We start from the raw sequence: 17,226 nt of genomic DNA, 5'->3' as shown, positions 1-17,226 counted from the left end.
AAAATGTAAATTTGGGGACATGTATGTGCTGATGAAACATGAGTCAAAGTTCCCTATAATTTTTGTGGCTGTGTTTACTAATATTGTCTTTAGTTAGCACAAAAAGTAATTGGGTCAAAATCATTTCAAAATTGTGTATTTTCACAAAAAATTATTTTAGCGCACCACAATTTGTTGTGTGTGCATGCACACAGCTTAGAGAGTGACTAGCTAGATTTACTTAACGCATGCATATATATATATTGGGTAACAAAATCTAGCAGTATATTTCTTGCTCATTGACCCCAACCATTTTGTCTAAGGTAGAATACGTAGGGGCAGATTTATCATAGTTCGATTGAGCTCGAATTACCTCGAAGCTCAAACTGTATCTTACTTAAAAAAAAACTTGAACATCTAAAATTTGAATGAATCAATTCAAAAAGGCAGTTCGAAACAAGGTTTTTTTCCGAAAAAAAAGGGAGGTTATGTTACTTGTATAAGCATTATATAAGTTAAGAGATGGTTTATCCATCCAGTTGGTCACAAGGGTCACGTAGACAATTTGAAGTCTGTAACAATATAAATATAGAATGAGAATAAATATGTGGCAAAACATTAAAATTTATTACACTCCACCTCTGCATTTACCTTATATTTGTGCTTTCCCTGAAACCTTAAAAAAAAGATATTAATGCTTAACTTGAAGAATAAAAATGCTTCTTTTTTGGATCCTTAATATAAATGTTCTAAGAAATGGCAATTTCACTAATTGTATTGCTGAAATGTCCTTCTGCGTGCTATGATTTGGGTGCCAAATGTCCCAAGATCTATAAGAAATAAGTCTGATCACAGGGCTGTCATCTGAGCTGAGTAAAATGAAGAAGAAAAGAAAAATCCATCATATTCCTTGGTAAAACGATTGTTGAAAGTGCTAGATAATGAAAGCAATAATGTTTATATCTTTCTCTCCAAAGTAAATGTTTGAAACATAATTGCTGAATAACCTGCTAGTATGCAGTCGTTAACAGCTCAATTTAGCTGAAATAAATTGTCCGTCACAACTACACTATTCAGAAAATAAATATAGAACCAAATCTTGGTAATTGCAAAGATAATATATTTTAGAAACATTAACAGTAAACCTGGAAATGCTTAGCAAATATGGTATTTGTAAAACACATTCATTAAGAAGTAATGATAATAGGTACTGCTTGTAGAGTGGTGGTGTTTGCTTTATTTTCAGGGAAGTCAAACCAAGCAGGTAATATGCCCTTTTAATTTGGTGCTATCCTCTTAAAGGACCAGTAACATCAAAAAATATTTAAAAAAAAAAGGTTAGTATACATAGAAAAAAAAACAAATTAAACTTTAAAATTGCAAAGCCTTTATTAATAAATAATTTACCGAAACTCTGCATCCGCTCCTCTTCAGAAAAGGCGACATGGCGACGTTCCTCGCGCGGCACTCGATTTCTCCTTACATATGGGTTAATTACACATAGCACACCACATTAGAAGCAGATCATGTCTTTGTCTTTTTACTTGCAAAACTTTGTATGTACAATGAAGCTGAAGAAGATACATGTAGAACATTGTTTTATTTTTATTTATAGAGTTAGAGAGTCCAGCTGATCTTATGGTGACTGGGTCCACAGACAAGAGCATAGCACTGACCTGGACAAAAGCCAGAGGTCCAATTGACCATTACCGTATCTCTTTCACTCCTTCCTCTGGCATAGCTTCTGAAGTCACTGTCCCCAGCGAAATTTCACAGTATGAACTTACTGAGTTAGAACCTGGCACAGAGTATACCATCTCTATTGTTGCAGAGAGAGGAAGGCAGCAAAGCAAAGAGACAACTATTGATGCGTTAACTGGTAAGAGTTTGATTGAGACATTTGATAAAAAGAACCATTTCAGTATTTTAGAAAAAAAATAGTTTTCTCTAAAAACAAACAAAAGTATATAATTACAAAGTCTGTTTATTAAACTCAGACAGTAACTGGGATATCTTCTTGCATTATACAGAAGTTAGAATTTACATTTTCACATGAAAGTACAATACAAGATGGTCAAACTCCAACAGTCGAATCCCTGTTATTCCTTTCTTGTTTAAATCTTGCTATATTTGGAGAAATGATACATTTTTGGATTTATTTAAGCAGGGTGTCAAAATATTTAATCTATGTGAGCTGTGAGTAGACAGGATTGTTGCATTTTTCTGCAATTTCCCAATCTTTGACCAGTCCTACCCCTGTCATATCAGATCACATTCCCCAGAACAGCCCAGCAGTAAAGGTGAAGCATGCCCACATATTTTGCCATCAGCTAAAATTTCCTGGAACATTAGTGGAATACAATATCCACCAACACCATTTTTTCAATAAGGAGCATTATGTCCAACAGCTTTAAAAAAAGAACTGATATATTTTTAAAATAAAAAAAATCACTTATTATGTTACATATCAACAGTTTTACACTATAACTTTTTGACTGGTTTACACATTACAACAAATTTACCTTGTCCAACAGCTTTAAAAAAAGAACTGATATATTTTTAAAATAAAAAAAATCACTTATTATGTTACATATCAACAGTTTTACACTATAACTTTTTGACTGGTTTACACATTACAACAAATTTACCTTGATTTGCAAATTCAAAGAGAAAATATAAAATGGTTTACTGATTTGTATTAATATGGGAATATGTTTTCTTCTTGAACCTGCAGGTTTCCACCCAATCACACAGCTTCATTTTTCTGCAGTTACAGCATATAGCGTAAATGTATCGTGGACTGACCCTTCTCCACCCCCAGATCAATTCATCTTAACATACAACCCTACTGACAGCAAAGAGCCCCTACAGCTGTTTTTAGATCCCTCATTGAGACAAACCAAAATTTCAGATCTTCAGCCTTGCACAGAATACACAGTCACCCTTCTACCAGTTCATGGAACTGTCAGAGCAGAGCTTGTGGAAGGTGCGGTCACAACAGGTAGGACAATTTTTATGTGTGTTTACAAGCATTCCTTTAATGGAACTCAAAGATTTAGTATATACATATACTATTGTATATGTTAGCCCTGATTCAGTTAGATGACATCTTCTAATCCATTTCTAAATTGCCACATAGACTTCTTTTGACCTCAGTTATATAGCAAAATACCAAAGTTTTGCTTTAATGTTTGTACAGAATTCAAAGAACATGTTATTTTTATTCTTCCTACCTTTATGGCAGTTTCTTTCTGGGTACATATATTCTTATGCTATGACCACTTCTTTCCTGTCTGATTCTTGTTTCTCCAGGTGTGGCTCCACCAATGGACATCTCTGTAATAAATGTTACTGAAAACTCATTGACTGTGGTGTGGAGACCACCTCCTTCTTCTTTACACCACTACAGACTAACTTACCAATCTACCAAAGGTACTAAAGGGACATGGTAATGGGGCTAGTGCTTCCCTCACATTCATGTATTGTGGTCTTTTGTTTTGTTTTTTTGTGCTTCTGAGAAAAACTTGGTAAAGAACACAGGAATGGTAAAATGATGTTTAAAGGTAAATATTCCCAAATGCCTTATACTATTGTTATCCCAGTTATGAAAATGTACAACTTTTTAAACTTGATGGGCAGATTTATTAAGGGTCATATTGAAAATTCAAATTTGAATTTTCACATTTTTTTATGGACAAAACTCTCAAATTTGACTAGGGAGTTATTCAAACTCGATTCAAGACTTTTAAAAAAAATGAAAATGTTTGAATTCGATTTTCACGATCTATCATACTCTGGCCTTTCGAATTTGACTATTCATCACCTAAAACCTGCCACATTTCTTTTTACGTCAATGGGAGAGGTCCAGGGATCAATTTGGAGATGTTTGCAGCCTTCCTGACATTCGAGTTTTTTTGGAAGAAAAAACTCAAATCGAGTTTGATTGAATTCGAGCTTTCGGGTCATTTAAATTTGTCCGAGTTGAAAAAATTTAATTTTAATAAATTTCAACTAGTCGAATTTATAGGAGTTTATGGGAGTTTAAAAAAACGTACATGAATTCGAAATTCCACCCTTTCTTCCTTCCTGTCTTGTGATGCAAATATATATATATATTCCTATGCAGGGAGAATGGACAGTGTGGTGATTGGGAATGACCAAACCCTGTATACCCTGACAAATCTCATGCCACATACAGAATACAATATAAGTTTGAGAAGTGTTTGGGGGCGTGACGAGAGTGAACGTATTGGCATCATCTCATGGACAGGTCAGTGCAAGCAGAGTGGAGTGATATGATGGAAAAGGCTTTTCCAACTAGTCATATAGTTATATGGGCTCAAAACATTAGCAAGTTTATAGAAATTGGACTTCCAACCATGCTACCAAATTTGACTCTCAATTTGTCTTCTTGTTGCAGCTGTGGATCCTCCATATGGCTTGAGGGCCAATAATATCACTGCCACAGAAGTCATTCTGCACTGGGAACCACCACAATCAGAAGTGGAAAGCTATGTTATAATAGTAACACACAATGCAGGTTAGGCACATCAAAAGACATCATTCTAAACTACAGATATATAAAAGTGATGAGTAAATTCTCAATTTTCCAATTCACATTCCAGCAATATCACTAGTACTGTGTGAAGGTAACAGTAAAATATTTACAATTAGACAAATTTTCTACCTCTGAATGGTATCTGATTGGCTACCTTTAGCCATATATATTAACAACTAATGCTATTAAATATTTTACCTATTTAATAGGGTATATTTTAATAGCTATATATTTCTAGAATCTCTAAAAAATCTCTTTTGTTTTTAGTTTCAGGGGAAACAATCCTCGTGGATGGGGAGAGCATAGAATTTCAGCTGGAGAACCTTCTCCCACGCACTAATTATTCAGTGGCACTGTCTTCTAATTTTGGGCATCAAACCAGTCGATCTGTTGGGGTCAGCTTTACAACAAGTATGTACTAGAAAAGGGGGTAAGGCCTGAATGCTTTCATGTGTGCGTATCTGTGATATCAGTGATAACCTCAAACTAAGAAGAGTATTTAGTAAATGGTGAATGCTTTTTATAAATTTTATAAATACATTTTCAACTAAATTTTTCTATGGCTTTAACGTTACACTTTGATAAATCTGCCCCTAAGGCACAGGTTTCCAAACTGATTAGCTGGCCCCTTAAACAAGATTTACTTCCTGTGAAAACACTTATTTTCAATCTACTATATTCATATAACTTTAGTACCAAAGGATGACTGATATAACTTGTTCTTATATTTGTGAACTAATTATAGATTAAAGGGGCTCTGAACAATTGTTTTGAAACTAAAGGCCAAAAACAATTGCCTTTGCCCTACTGAACAAAAATGGATGCTGCCTATTAGAATAAATGAATTATAGGCAGGGTCGACCTTCCATACATACTAACCTAAAAATAAAATAAATTAGGACTTATCTTATTCATTTTCTTTATTTACAACATGGGACTGAATGTGGAATGAAAAAATAAATCCATCCCTGCGTCAGGTATTTAGATGGAATTGTTGCTGTTGTCTATAGGGAAACGTCAAAATAACAAGGTCAGATATATATGTAGCAGAGGAATCTGGGAATATAGAAATTAAGGCATCATCATTTATTTGTGTGACATAAAACAAAATAAACAAAAAAAAGCAGAGTTTATGATTAATGCTTTAGTTACTTTATTATCACAAATATAAACGCATGCCCAAAGTCATAAGCCTAAGCAAAATCCTCAGGCATGCTTCTAATTAATTTATAAGAGACACCCACAGAGCCACTTATTCTAATACACACAATCTTTCACAAAGTGCTACTGTGAAAATACATTTACCTGAGTATATCCATGTGCACCCACATTCTTCACACTACCTCATTGTGGCCATTGCTCTTATTGCCAAAAAGCAAAAATTGCAGTCAAATTTGTTGGGTCTAGCAATGGATGCTATAAGGAAACTGTAGGTAAGTTTATAATATAGACTTAATGAATGAAACTAAATGCATTGCAAGTTTCTGATGAATAGTGTATGTTCCTACTAACTCTTTCCTATAAATAAGTCAATAGTTTCACAGAGAGCAACTAACCACAGCTTGACAGCATTAAGCCACAAGGGGAACAGTTCCACTTAGTAACAAAATGATTTACAAAAGATTCATTTTTAAAGAAGAAAACCTCTTTCTGAGGTTAAGTATCTTTATCCTGAGCAATTTTTCCAGCACCAGAACCATTAGAGTAGAAACCGCTTCTCATGGAAGGACTATTTTCCTCATATGAAATTCAGAATTTTATATATCATGTAGCAGTTCAGAAGCATTGTTTGTTCATTTGAATAATGTAGTTTGATTGCACTACTATACATATATAAGAAAATCGTAGAATGAGCACACACTTCTGTAACACACCAGGTTGGATAAAATCTTGAACTTTATTCCATAGGTTAACAACTGTCCTGACGCATTTCGTATCTAGAGATATGTAATCATAGGTGCCTATGAGTACATATCTTTAGATACGTAAAACGTTAAGACAGTTGTTTTAACCTATGGAATAAAGATTGAGATTTTATCCAACCTGGTGTGTTACAGGAGTGCGTGCTCATTCAACGATTTTACTGCTGTCTACATTGTTTGATTCAGTTTGCTGAGAATGCTGAGCCCGTAATGACAAACCTGGGGCACATGCACCCAGATCAGGTCTTGCATTTTTTACCAGCAGCTTTGAGTTTTACTGTTTGTATAGAGCTGCAGCTTTCCTTGTTTTCTACATATATAACACTGCTACCAGGGTTCAATTGCCCTATAATCTGGGAATGAGAATTTACTGTTAGCCAGTGGCATTCTCTAGGGTTACACAAATCATATTTGTGTTGCTTTCTGCTGGCGCATGTGAAAATGTGCACTGAATCTCTAACTTGCATTGTACTCACTATACACTTTACAGTTTGGGTTTTTTAAATATGTTATTTTACAGTTTATGCCTAGAAGGAATTTTCCAACAATAATGTATTTGTGATACATGAAATATCTTATTTAGCATTGTTATAATGTACAGTATTTATCTATTGATAATAAGATTCATAGCACAGTTAGATAGATTTAAGGCCTAATTCTTGCAATCTGGACAATAATCTCTAATGCTAAAAGGTGTATATATACATATATATATATATATGTGTAGAAAGGCTGTGGCACACACTTACTGGAGCAAGGACCCAGGTGCTATTCAGAAAAAGTTATATATCCATGTAGAAAGCTGAAGCACACTGGGATTTGTCAAGATAAAACTTATTTTATTTTATTAGATCGACGTTTCGGTCCGCACAGGGACCTTTATTAAGATAAACAAAATGTGCAAGTGCAAGCAATTTTATAGACTGGTGGGTGAGTCTATAAAATTGCTTGCACTTGCACATTTTGTTTATCTTGATAAAGGTCCCTGTGCTGACCGAAACTTCGATCTAATAAAATAAAATACGTTTTATCTTGACAAATCCCAGTGTGCTTCAGATTTCTACATGGATATATATATATATATATATGCTTTTTTATTAATGCTGTTGAGCACCCACCCATAGAAGATCTAGAGCATTACATATCTTGCCGAAGGAGTCAGGATCAAGCATCCTTCTCTATTATCAAAATAATCTCCCAACCTTGTGGGTTATATAAAGTAGAAAGTATATAGCCATCATTTCAACATGCACTCCAAAAACTTTCTATTTTCTGATATATCGTTTTTACTCATACTAGATATACTCATACCTCATATTAGAAATAACCATCTACATCAAAACTGAAGAGCACTGATATATGTTGTGGTGATAATTCCATATATACACCAAACAAATAAAGTTAGTTGCACTAGAATAACTTTTGAAATTATTTGATGGATGTTTTCTGATGGACTTTGTCTCTTGTTTAGCTTGCATGCATACTTACTGATTTTATAAAAAAAAGGTTTGGCATGAACAATACAATCGGAACAGGTATGGGACCTGTTATTTGAAATGCTCAGGACCTGGGTTTTTCCAGATAACGGATCTTTCCGTAACGTGGATCTTCATAGCTTAAGTCTACTAAAAATCATATATTTTTAAATAAACCTCCAATAAGGATGAATTATATCTTAGTTTGGATTAAGTACAAGGCACTGTTTTATTATTATTATTATTATTCATTATTATTATTAGCACGGAGCTGATCTAAACAAATGCAGTTTCTTTGTAAGTGAGGACAGACACACCAACTTCTGTGCGCACAGTAACTTGGTTGCTTTATAGAACTCAGCATAAACACTTCAGCATAACATGTCTGCAACAGGAACTTTTATAGAGAGAACACATACAGGAAGAGGGAGAAGTAAATCACACAGGGTTACAGGTCAAACATGACATCACATTTGTGCAACGTTGAGCAGAGAGTGCAGCACTGAGTCTTCAACTAAGGTAATGGAAACACCAAGGATCACAAAGCAGCAGGTAATCCAATAAAACTCTTGGCCTATGAGTAACTGCTTGGTACAGCATAGAATGAAACACATAAGGGTGAGCTGATGCTGTAATCTGTATATTAACCTGATTTTTAACCTGTGTAGTTCAGGGGTGTTTAGAGTGCCTGTCTATGATTCTCTGGTGTTGAGTTTGACATGACTAAGAAAGAGGCATCAAAGTAAGCCTGGTATGATACAGTCTTTATATAAGAAATAAAGCAGAAGAGATTCCGTTTACATAGTAACATAGGAAGTTACCTCACAGGTATTCCAGCAAGTCATCTCTCACAACTCCAATCTGTTCTAAATGCTGCTGCTGCTAGACTCATTTATCTATCTCTATCTATCGCTGCTCCCATATGCATGTCCCTTCACTGGCTCCCAATCTCCTTTAGAATCAAATTCAAACTATTCACGCTTCCAGGCCCTTAACAGTGAAGTCCTTCCCCATCTGTCATCTCTGATCTCCAAATACACTCCTTCACGCAACCTTCACTCTGCTTATGACCTTCCCTCGCTTCTCCTCTCATCACTTCTGCCCATTCTCGTCTACAAGACTTCCCTCGGGCCTCTGCTTTTCTCTGGAACTCTCTGCCTTGAGCTGTCAGACTTTCTCCTTCATTGCAAACTTTCAAACGAACCATAAAGACCGACCTGTTTAAAAAAGCTTTTTCAATGTACCTCAATTAATTAGTCATTGCTGTATTATAAATCACCAATTTTTTCTAAAATCCTAATGTCTCAATTGTACCCTAACCTTTAGTTTGTAAACTCTCACGTGTAGGGCAGTCTAATTCTATTTTACTCTGTAAAACCTCGTTTGTTATCCACCATTTATTCCCTGTTTGTTCTAAACGAAGGTAAAGCACTGAGTATCTTGTCGGCGCTCTATAAATAAATTATGATGATGATAGTAAGTTAGGTTGAAAACAGATACGTGTCCATCAAGTTTAACCTTTTAAGTCTATATAAAACTTGCTTAATTGCTAGATACAGTGGAAGGCAAAAAACCCATTTAAAGACTCCAAGATGGCAACTGAACCAGTCCCTGGATCAACTTATACTATGAGCTATCTTTCATAACCCTGTATTCCCTCCCTTGCTAAAAAGCCATCCAACCTCTTCTTAAAGCTATATAATGTATCAGCCTGTACAAGGGAGAGAATTCCACATCTTCACAACTCTTACTATAAAAAAAACTCTTTCCGAATATTTAGACAGAACCTAACCCACTAATCAGAGTGGGTGACCTTGTGTCAGCTGAAAGAACCTACTGGTAAATAAAGCATTAGAGAGATTATTATATGATCCCCTTATATATTTATACATAGTTCTCATATCACCCCTTAAACACCACTTCTTGGCCAGTCTTTCCTCATAGCTAAGATTTTCCATTCCTTTTACCAGCTTAGCTGCCCTTCTCTGCACCCTCTCTAATTCAATAATGTCCTGTTTGAGCACTGGAGACCGAAACTGTATAGTGTATTGTAGATGAGACCTTACCAGTGTTCTGTACAGTGGAAGAATAATCCCCTTCTCCCACAAATCAATGCCCCTTTTAATACAGCTCAAGATCTTATTTGTCCTTGAAGCTCATGACTGGCATTGCATCCTACAGCCATGTTTATTATCTACAGGGACTCCAAGGTCCCTTTCCATTATGGATTTGCCTAGTGCGTTCTCATTAATGCTATGAGTGGCTTGGATATTTTTATATCCCAGGTGCATGACTTTACATTTATCAACGTTGAATCTTATCTGCCACTTAACTGCCCAGGTTTCCAGTTTGTCAAGATGCTGTTGCAAGGATTCTGCATCCTGGATTTAAATGGGCTCCATAGTTTTGTGTCATCTGCAAGCACTGATACATTACTTACAATACCCTCCCCTAAGTCATTAATGAACAATGCCAATAAAAGTGGACCCAATATAGAGCCCTGAGGGACCCCACTAAGAACCTTACTCCAAGTAGAGAATGTACCATTAACAACCATACTCTTTATCCAATCCTGTAGACAGTTTCCTTTCCATGTGCAAACGACAAAGGGCTTAAAGGAGAAGGAAACACTTTCGGCACAAAACCCCTCCCCCTGGTAGGCCCTCCTCCCCCCCGGGCAAATGCCTCTAACTTGTTAGTCACCCCTCCACGTAGGTCCTCTCTTGCCAAGTTCACGGGCGCCATCTTCGTCCGATCGCTCTTCTTCCTGTATCTGGCGGCGCATGCGCAGTAGGAGGCATTTGCCGCTTGGATCTACTGCGCATGTGCCGAAAGTCACACAGTTCCCGAAAAAAGAAATTGGAAAGTTTGTGAAATTCGGGCACATGCGCAGTAGATCCAACCAGCAAATGCCTCCTACTGCGCATTCGCTGCCAAAAGCAGATCAGTACAGGAAGAAGAGCGCTCGAACGAAGATGTGAACTGGGCAAGAGAGGACCTGCATGAAGGGGTGACTAACAAGTTAGGGGCATTTGCCGGGGGGGGAGGTAGCCCAGGGGTAGGAGGGAGGGGGGCCTACGGGGGGAGGGGTTTTGCACCAAAAGGGTTTCCTTCTCCTTTAAGCCCAACAGACCTCAGAGTTCAAATAGATCACATCTACTGCTCCCCTGCTGTCCAGCATCTTACTCACCTCATCATAAAAAGCAATTAAATTTGTCTGACGTTACATATCCTTCATAAAGCCATGCTCATTGCCACTTATTAGGGATGCACCGAATCCACTATTTTGCTGAACCCCTGAATCCTTCATAAAAAATTCGGCTGAAAACCGAACCGAATTCGAATCCTAATTTGCATATGCAAATTAGGGGTGGGAAGGGGGAAACATTTTTTACTTCCTTGTTTTGTGACAAAAGGTCATGCAATTTCCCTCCCGCCCTAATTTGCATATGCAAATTAGGATTCGGATTCAGTTCGGCCTGGCAGAAGGATTCGGCCGAATCCGAATCCTGCTGAAAAAGCCATAATCCTGGCTGAATCCCTAACCGAATTCTGGATTCGGTGCATCCCTACTACTTATATTGACACAAAACACTAGAACAAAATTTTGAATGTGATTCCTTAACAAGCCTTCAAACAATTTGCCCACCACAGATGTCAAACATACTGGCCTATAACTGTCAGGCTAAGATTGTAATGCCTTTTTAAATATTAGAATGACATCAGCTTTCCTCCAATCCATAGGTACCATACCAGATGAAAGTGAATCAGAGAAAATCAGAAATAGGGGCCAGTCTAAAACTGAACTAAGCTCTCTTAGATTGATTTTTTTTAAAGTTTTATGAACCATATCCTGAGTTTGCCACTGACTAAATTGAGCTGAGTCAACAGTGCAGCTATGAAGCGAGTCTTGGAACTCTGACTCCTCTATTGTATACACTGAAGAATAACCATGCTGATACCATTATTTAAAGGAGCAACACTCTCTCAACCCGCATATTTTTACTATTAATATACTTAAAAAACTTTTTTAGTCTTTGCCGAAATATTTTTTAGTCTTTGCCGAAATATGCTCCTCATTTCCTATCTTTGCCTTCTGGATTGCTGTTTTACAACATTTATTATAGTGTTTATACTCATTAAATGCAGCTTCTGTCACCACAGACTTGTAGTTTTTAAATGCCTTTAACTTCTTTACTTCTATATTAAGCCACATAGGGTGGTTCTTTGTACTTCTACATTTACTTATTAAGGGAATAAATTAAGAATAGCAACAATTTCATATCATTTTAAATGAGAAACATTGCTGTTCTGTGTTTTTAACAGAAAATATAATGCTCCTATCAGTGCTCCGAAGGGCAGCTCTTAAGGCACTATAATGAGCTTTTCTGAAATTCAGGATTTTTGTTGCTCCAGTGTATTTGTTTTTTGCACCAGACATTAAATAAGATCACATTATGGTCACTATTACCCAGGGGTTCAATTTCTTGCACATTTGATATACGTTCTGGGTCATTAGAGATCACTAGATCCAGTATAGCATTTTTTCTGGGTGGCTCCTCAACAACTTGGGACATAAAGTTGTCATGCAACAAGTTTATAAACTTGTTCGCATTAACTGTACTGGCAGTACTGTTGCTCCAGTCAATATCTGGGTAATTAAAATCCTCCATTATCATTACTTTACTCAAACTAGCAGCCTTTTCTATTTGCATCAGGAGCCTAGCCTCCTCGTCACTTACATTAGGGGGTCTATAGCATACTCCTACAATTAATTTGCTGGAATCTTTACAATCACTGAAGAGCTCCGCCCATAAGACTTCAGCCACCACCACCTCCTCCTCTATATTAGCTTTTAAATCCTGCCTAATAGGATTTTTTACAGACATCCCATCCCTAGTAAAAAGCCTGTAGCCAATTGAGGAATCAACCTCGTTCTCTAAAAACCCAAAACCCTCCTCCCTACATTAATCTCTAAGCCACGCATTAATCTCCCTAAGCTCTCGCTGTCTTCTTAACGTTGCTACAGCCAATATCTCGGAGAACATTGCCTTGGAAGTCCTCACCCTCAACTTTACACAGTTTTTTTAAATCATTTTGAGGACTTTACCACCTCTTCTCACTTTGTCATTGGTACCTATGTGTACCAAGACCACAAGGTCTTCCCCAGCCTCACCAATAACCTGTCCACTCGTTCCACCACATGCCAAACTCTAGAACCAGGCAAGCAGCAGACTGTTCGCATGAAGGGCCTTTGCGACAGATTACCCTATCTACCTTTCTAATAAATGAATCCCCTATAACCAAAACCTGTCTTTCCTTCTCTGCACTCCCCCCACCACCCGTATAAGAGACACTACTTCCCAAGATGCTTTGAGAGTCAGAATGCTCCATACATGCCAGTTCAGAGCTGGCCACTAGCCCCCCTCCCCTTAAGTCCCCTACTTCCCCTCTAGACTGTCACAAACCTGTCTCCCTCATTAGCCTCCACTGCCCCTTTTCCACCACCCTTGCTTGTGGTCTGTGAGCCTCCTTTCCTCCCCACGTTTGCCACTGCCCTCTGTGCTGCAAGTTTCCTCCCTTAGAGTCTGCATGGTAAGTGTCTAAACTTGTAAGGTCCCTGTGCAAGCCCCTAATATACATACTCGAAATTTTGCAATATTATTTATGTTTTCATGTTCGCTATACTTTGTTTTGCTGACAAGTAAGAGAATGTTAAATACAATTATTCAACTAAACATCAGCACATGTTCTGTTTGTGAAACATTATTATGCACATATATATTTTTTATATTTCTGTCCTTGCTAGCTGAAGCACTGTGTGATACACACACACACACACACACACACATACACATATATATATATATATATATATATATATATATATATATATATATATATATATATACATAAACATTTTTCTTCAGCAACAGATAGAGTATGCACAGTGCATAGTATTATGTAATGTCACAGATGCAGATCGGAAAAATAGAAACTTCCTGCCAAATGATGTTTCTGAAAAACAGCATAACCTTCACTAAAAATTAAGTAGGCCATGTTCAGGTATGTTTTAGCTTGTTAAAAAAAAACAATAACACACTTTTTGTGATCATACTATGATTCATTGTTTTCTATCTATTTCTATTCATCATTGTATGTATGATACAATAGATCATATAATACATTTTAAAGAGTGTTTGTGTTCTGGTTGACTCCTCCAAGGTAGTGCAATTCTTGTTTTCTGAAGATGCTGCTAAGGTGACCCACTAGATTTAAATTTAAAAGGCTTTATTTTCAACAACACTAGTTTCTGCCAGAGAAATGTGGCAGGAAATTAGAAAGCTGGAAAGCATTCGTTTATCTTGCCATATGATAAGGACAGAGAGATAAAAAATTGACAAAACAAACCCTTTTTTCCTCAATATGTTTCTCAGCAACCAGAATATAAGGGCTTTGTGTGAGCCATACTCACAATAAATAATTAAACATGGCTTTTCTGTTGACTAGTGCTTTTGACGAGTTGTATTAAAACAATACAAGCATGGAGTTCTTTATTATAACTGGTGTTTTGGAGTAAATTAGCTGGTCACTTTTTTATCTCACTCTTTTATATTTTTTAAATGAAGATGCATGACAGCCAAAGATTTAAAGTTCCATAAGATTTTGGTTCATCCTGATAAGTTTTTCAGTATACTGTATAAAATACAATAGCCAATGTATAATAGCATGTATGATACATGTTCACAGTGACAGTACTGAGCTTGATAAATGCAGTGGGGGAAAAGCCATTACGCTATTTAAATAAAGATGAGAGAATGGGGACAAGTATATATAAAAATAAATGAAGAAAATGGAATGAGAAGAGGGAAAGTGAGGGATCATATGAAAAGGGTGATAGAGAATTGAATTGTATGATATAATGACACTTGCGCAGAAGAGAGACAATAGTTGATAAGAAAATCTTACTCCCTTTTCACTAGGAAATAGAGTTGCAGAATTGAATTATGTCACTTTTATCATAGCTGCACATCATAAATAATGAAATCAATTACAACTGGCTATCTCTTCATGTGACCAAAAGGCAAAATATTCTAATCAACTGCTTAGTTTCTATTTTCAAGTCAAAGTCTCCGTATAGCCTGGACTGGAGGCTTTCTGCCTGACAAAGAAACCACAACACCTTGAAAGTTTGTCTTGTAATGTTTAAAAACATTTAGGCATATGATATTTTTTTTTGTATAAATGTCGCTGACACGGGCTGAATCTTGCTTTAAAGGGAAAAATACCCCCATTTTGTGCATGAGCTCATTCAGTTGGGCTTATGTAAATAAGGTGCATAAACACTATACATATTTCCATATATGCCCAAATATATCTTGTAAAATGGGTATATTTGATGTTCTCTCTCTGGCTTGTAGAAACCATGCCCCCTTCCCTTACCATATTCCATAGTGTAGTGATAGTCTGTCGTGCACCGACTTTTGGGAAAGCTTAGGGACTTCAGAGATAAGGTATCAGGTATGTTTGTAAAAAAAAAAAAAGTATAGGATCTGTTATCCAGAAACCTGTTATTCTGTAAACTCCAAATTACAGAAATGCTGTCTCCCATCGACTCCATTTTATGCAAATAATCCAAATTTTTAAAAAGGATTTCCTTTTACTCAGTACCTTGTACTTAAGCCAATCTAAGATGTAATTAATCCTTATTGGAAATAAAACCAGCCTATTGGGTTTATTTAATGTTTACAGGATTGTCTAGTAGACTTATTGTATGAATATCCGAATTATGGAAATCTGTTATCCAGAACACACATTATCCCAAGCATTCTGAATAACCAATGTCATACCTGTATTTATTTGTGGAAGTAATTTGATGGGCATCAATTACTTTAGTGGTCAATGCTCAACTCTCCATCCATATATAGCCCCCAATAATTAAACAGATTTTTAAACAGACCAGCAACAGATTTAAAACATAGGTTGACACACAAATCACCTTTAGACTCTGCAGACCAGCAACAATGGTGTTACGGGTACTTGGGTACCAGTGGGGGAGGGATCAAGCTGGACATAAAAACAGTCATTATTGGGGGTTGGTCTTGCAAGTATCACATTCACTTGCTACACACCTGGATCCTTATGCCCTGTATGTACACAGATATAGCTGACCATGAGTGTCTGTTGCCATTCATTGGGATAAAGATGTAAGATTGTAAAGACTCAACACATTCTTAAGTTTAATTTCATCCAACTGCTGATAAATAGAAAATACATTGTAACAAAGCTATGCTACACATTCTCAGTTTGAGAGCCTTCTTGTACCTGATGTAATGAGTTGTGTGGGAAACAAATCACGCCCTCTTACTGCTGGCAGGATATTTTGTCTTTTCTTTTCTTTATTCCCCTGTTATAATTAACTACTCCCTCTAAAAGAGCAGGGTGGTGTAAACTTGTATGACTAAGTTAAAAATAAGCCTCATTTTTACTTTGTGCAAGAGCTCCCCTTTTATCCTGTGCCCCAGGAGTGACTTTTGTGTTGTGCAGATGGTTTGTGACAATCTCTGAACCCTGAGCTTTTACAAGCTGTTGAAATATACGTGCCTGAAAGGTAATGTAAGGAACTGCAGGAGTCCATCATTGTTATAAAACTGTCAGTATAAGACTGAGCTGTAGCTCAAATGCACCATCTGCTGGATGCTGTGCTCCTACTATAAGCCTAGCAGTGTTTTACAGGCTGACACATTGAGAAATCACTACTCAAATGATAATCCTTTAAGTGTCTTCCAACAAAGATATGTTTTAACCGGTTTGCTATGTATGCCATTTATCCATTTCCTGAGTGGCTATTGCTTTCCTGCTATAATTATCTCAGCTGCTGTAAATAAGAGGACTGTCATTTTCATTGTATTAAATATAGGACTGTGTAGAGCAAACATAAAATACAAGTACATTAATACATACAGATGGAGCACACAAACATTCACACAGTGCAGCATGAGTAAATCTTTAGTGGGGAATAATTTGCAAACATTTGCAACTAAAAGACCAATACTGCATTTAAAATATATTTTCTTATGTTAAAGCATATTTTTTTAAGGAGGGGTATGGAGCCTTAACTCTTCAGCCTTAGTTAGCAAAGCTTATCAATGGCTTTTTTTTTAAGAAGGCTGAAGAAAGTGAATCTTTATAGATCTGTATTGATGCCATTTTTATAGAGGGGTTATTGAGAGCATATTGACAAACTGTATTATGGTGTGGTATGGAAATTGCAGCGTGGCTGATCGAAAAA

General features: G+C 36.6%; 1 protein-coding gene across 1 annotated transcript in view; it reads left to right on the top strand.

The window, feature by feature from the left end:
• LOC108715624 (tenascin-R) overlaps positions 1 to 17,226 on the top strand; it is a 206,753-nt gene that overhangs the window by 158,811 nt on the left and 30,716 nt on the right. The window contains exons 10-15 of the mRNA XM_041561497.1: positions 1,595 to 1,858; positions 2,714 to 2,980; positions 3,292 to 3,411; positions 4,106 to 4,249; positions 4,400 to 4,519; positions 4,805 to 4,948. Coding sequence (XP_041417431.1) covers positions 1,595 to 1,858; positions 2,714 to 2,980; positions 3,292 to 3,411; positions 4,106 to 4,249; positions 4,400 to 4,519; positions 4,805 to 4,948 — 1,059 coding nt within the window. The remainder of the gene's footprint in view (positions 1 to 1,594; positions 1,859 to 2,713; positions 2,981 to 3,291; positions 3,412 to 4,105; positions 4,250 to 4,399; positions 4,520 to 4,804; positions 4,949 to 17,226) is intronic.

Source organism: Xenopus laevis, chromosome 4S (assembly GCF_017654675.1).
Source record: "Xenopus laevis strain J_2021 chromosome 4S, Xenopus_laevis_v10.1, whole genome shotgun sequence".
Classification (NCBI taxonomy): Eukaryota; Metazoa; Chordata; class Amphibia; order Anura; family Pipidae; genus Xenopus; species Xenopus laevis.
Note: the sequence above shows the minus strand (reverse complement) of the source record. Positions and strands in the feature narration are given on the sequence as shown.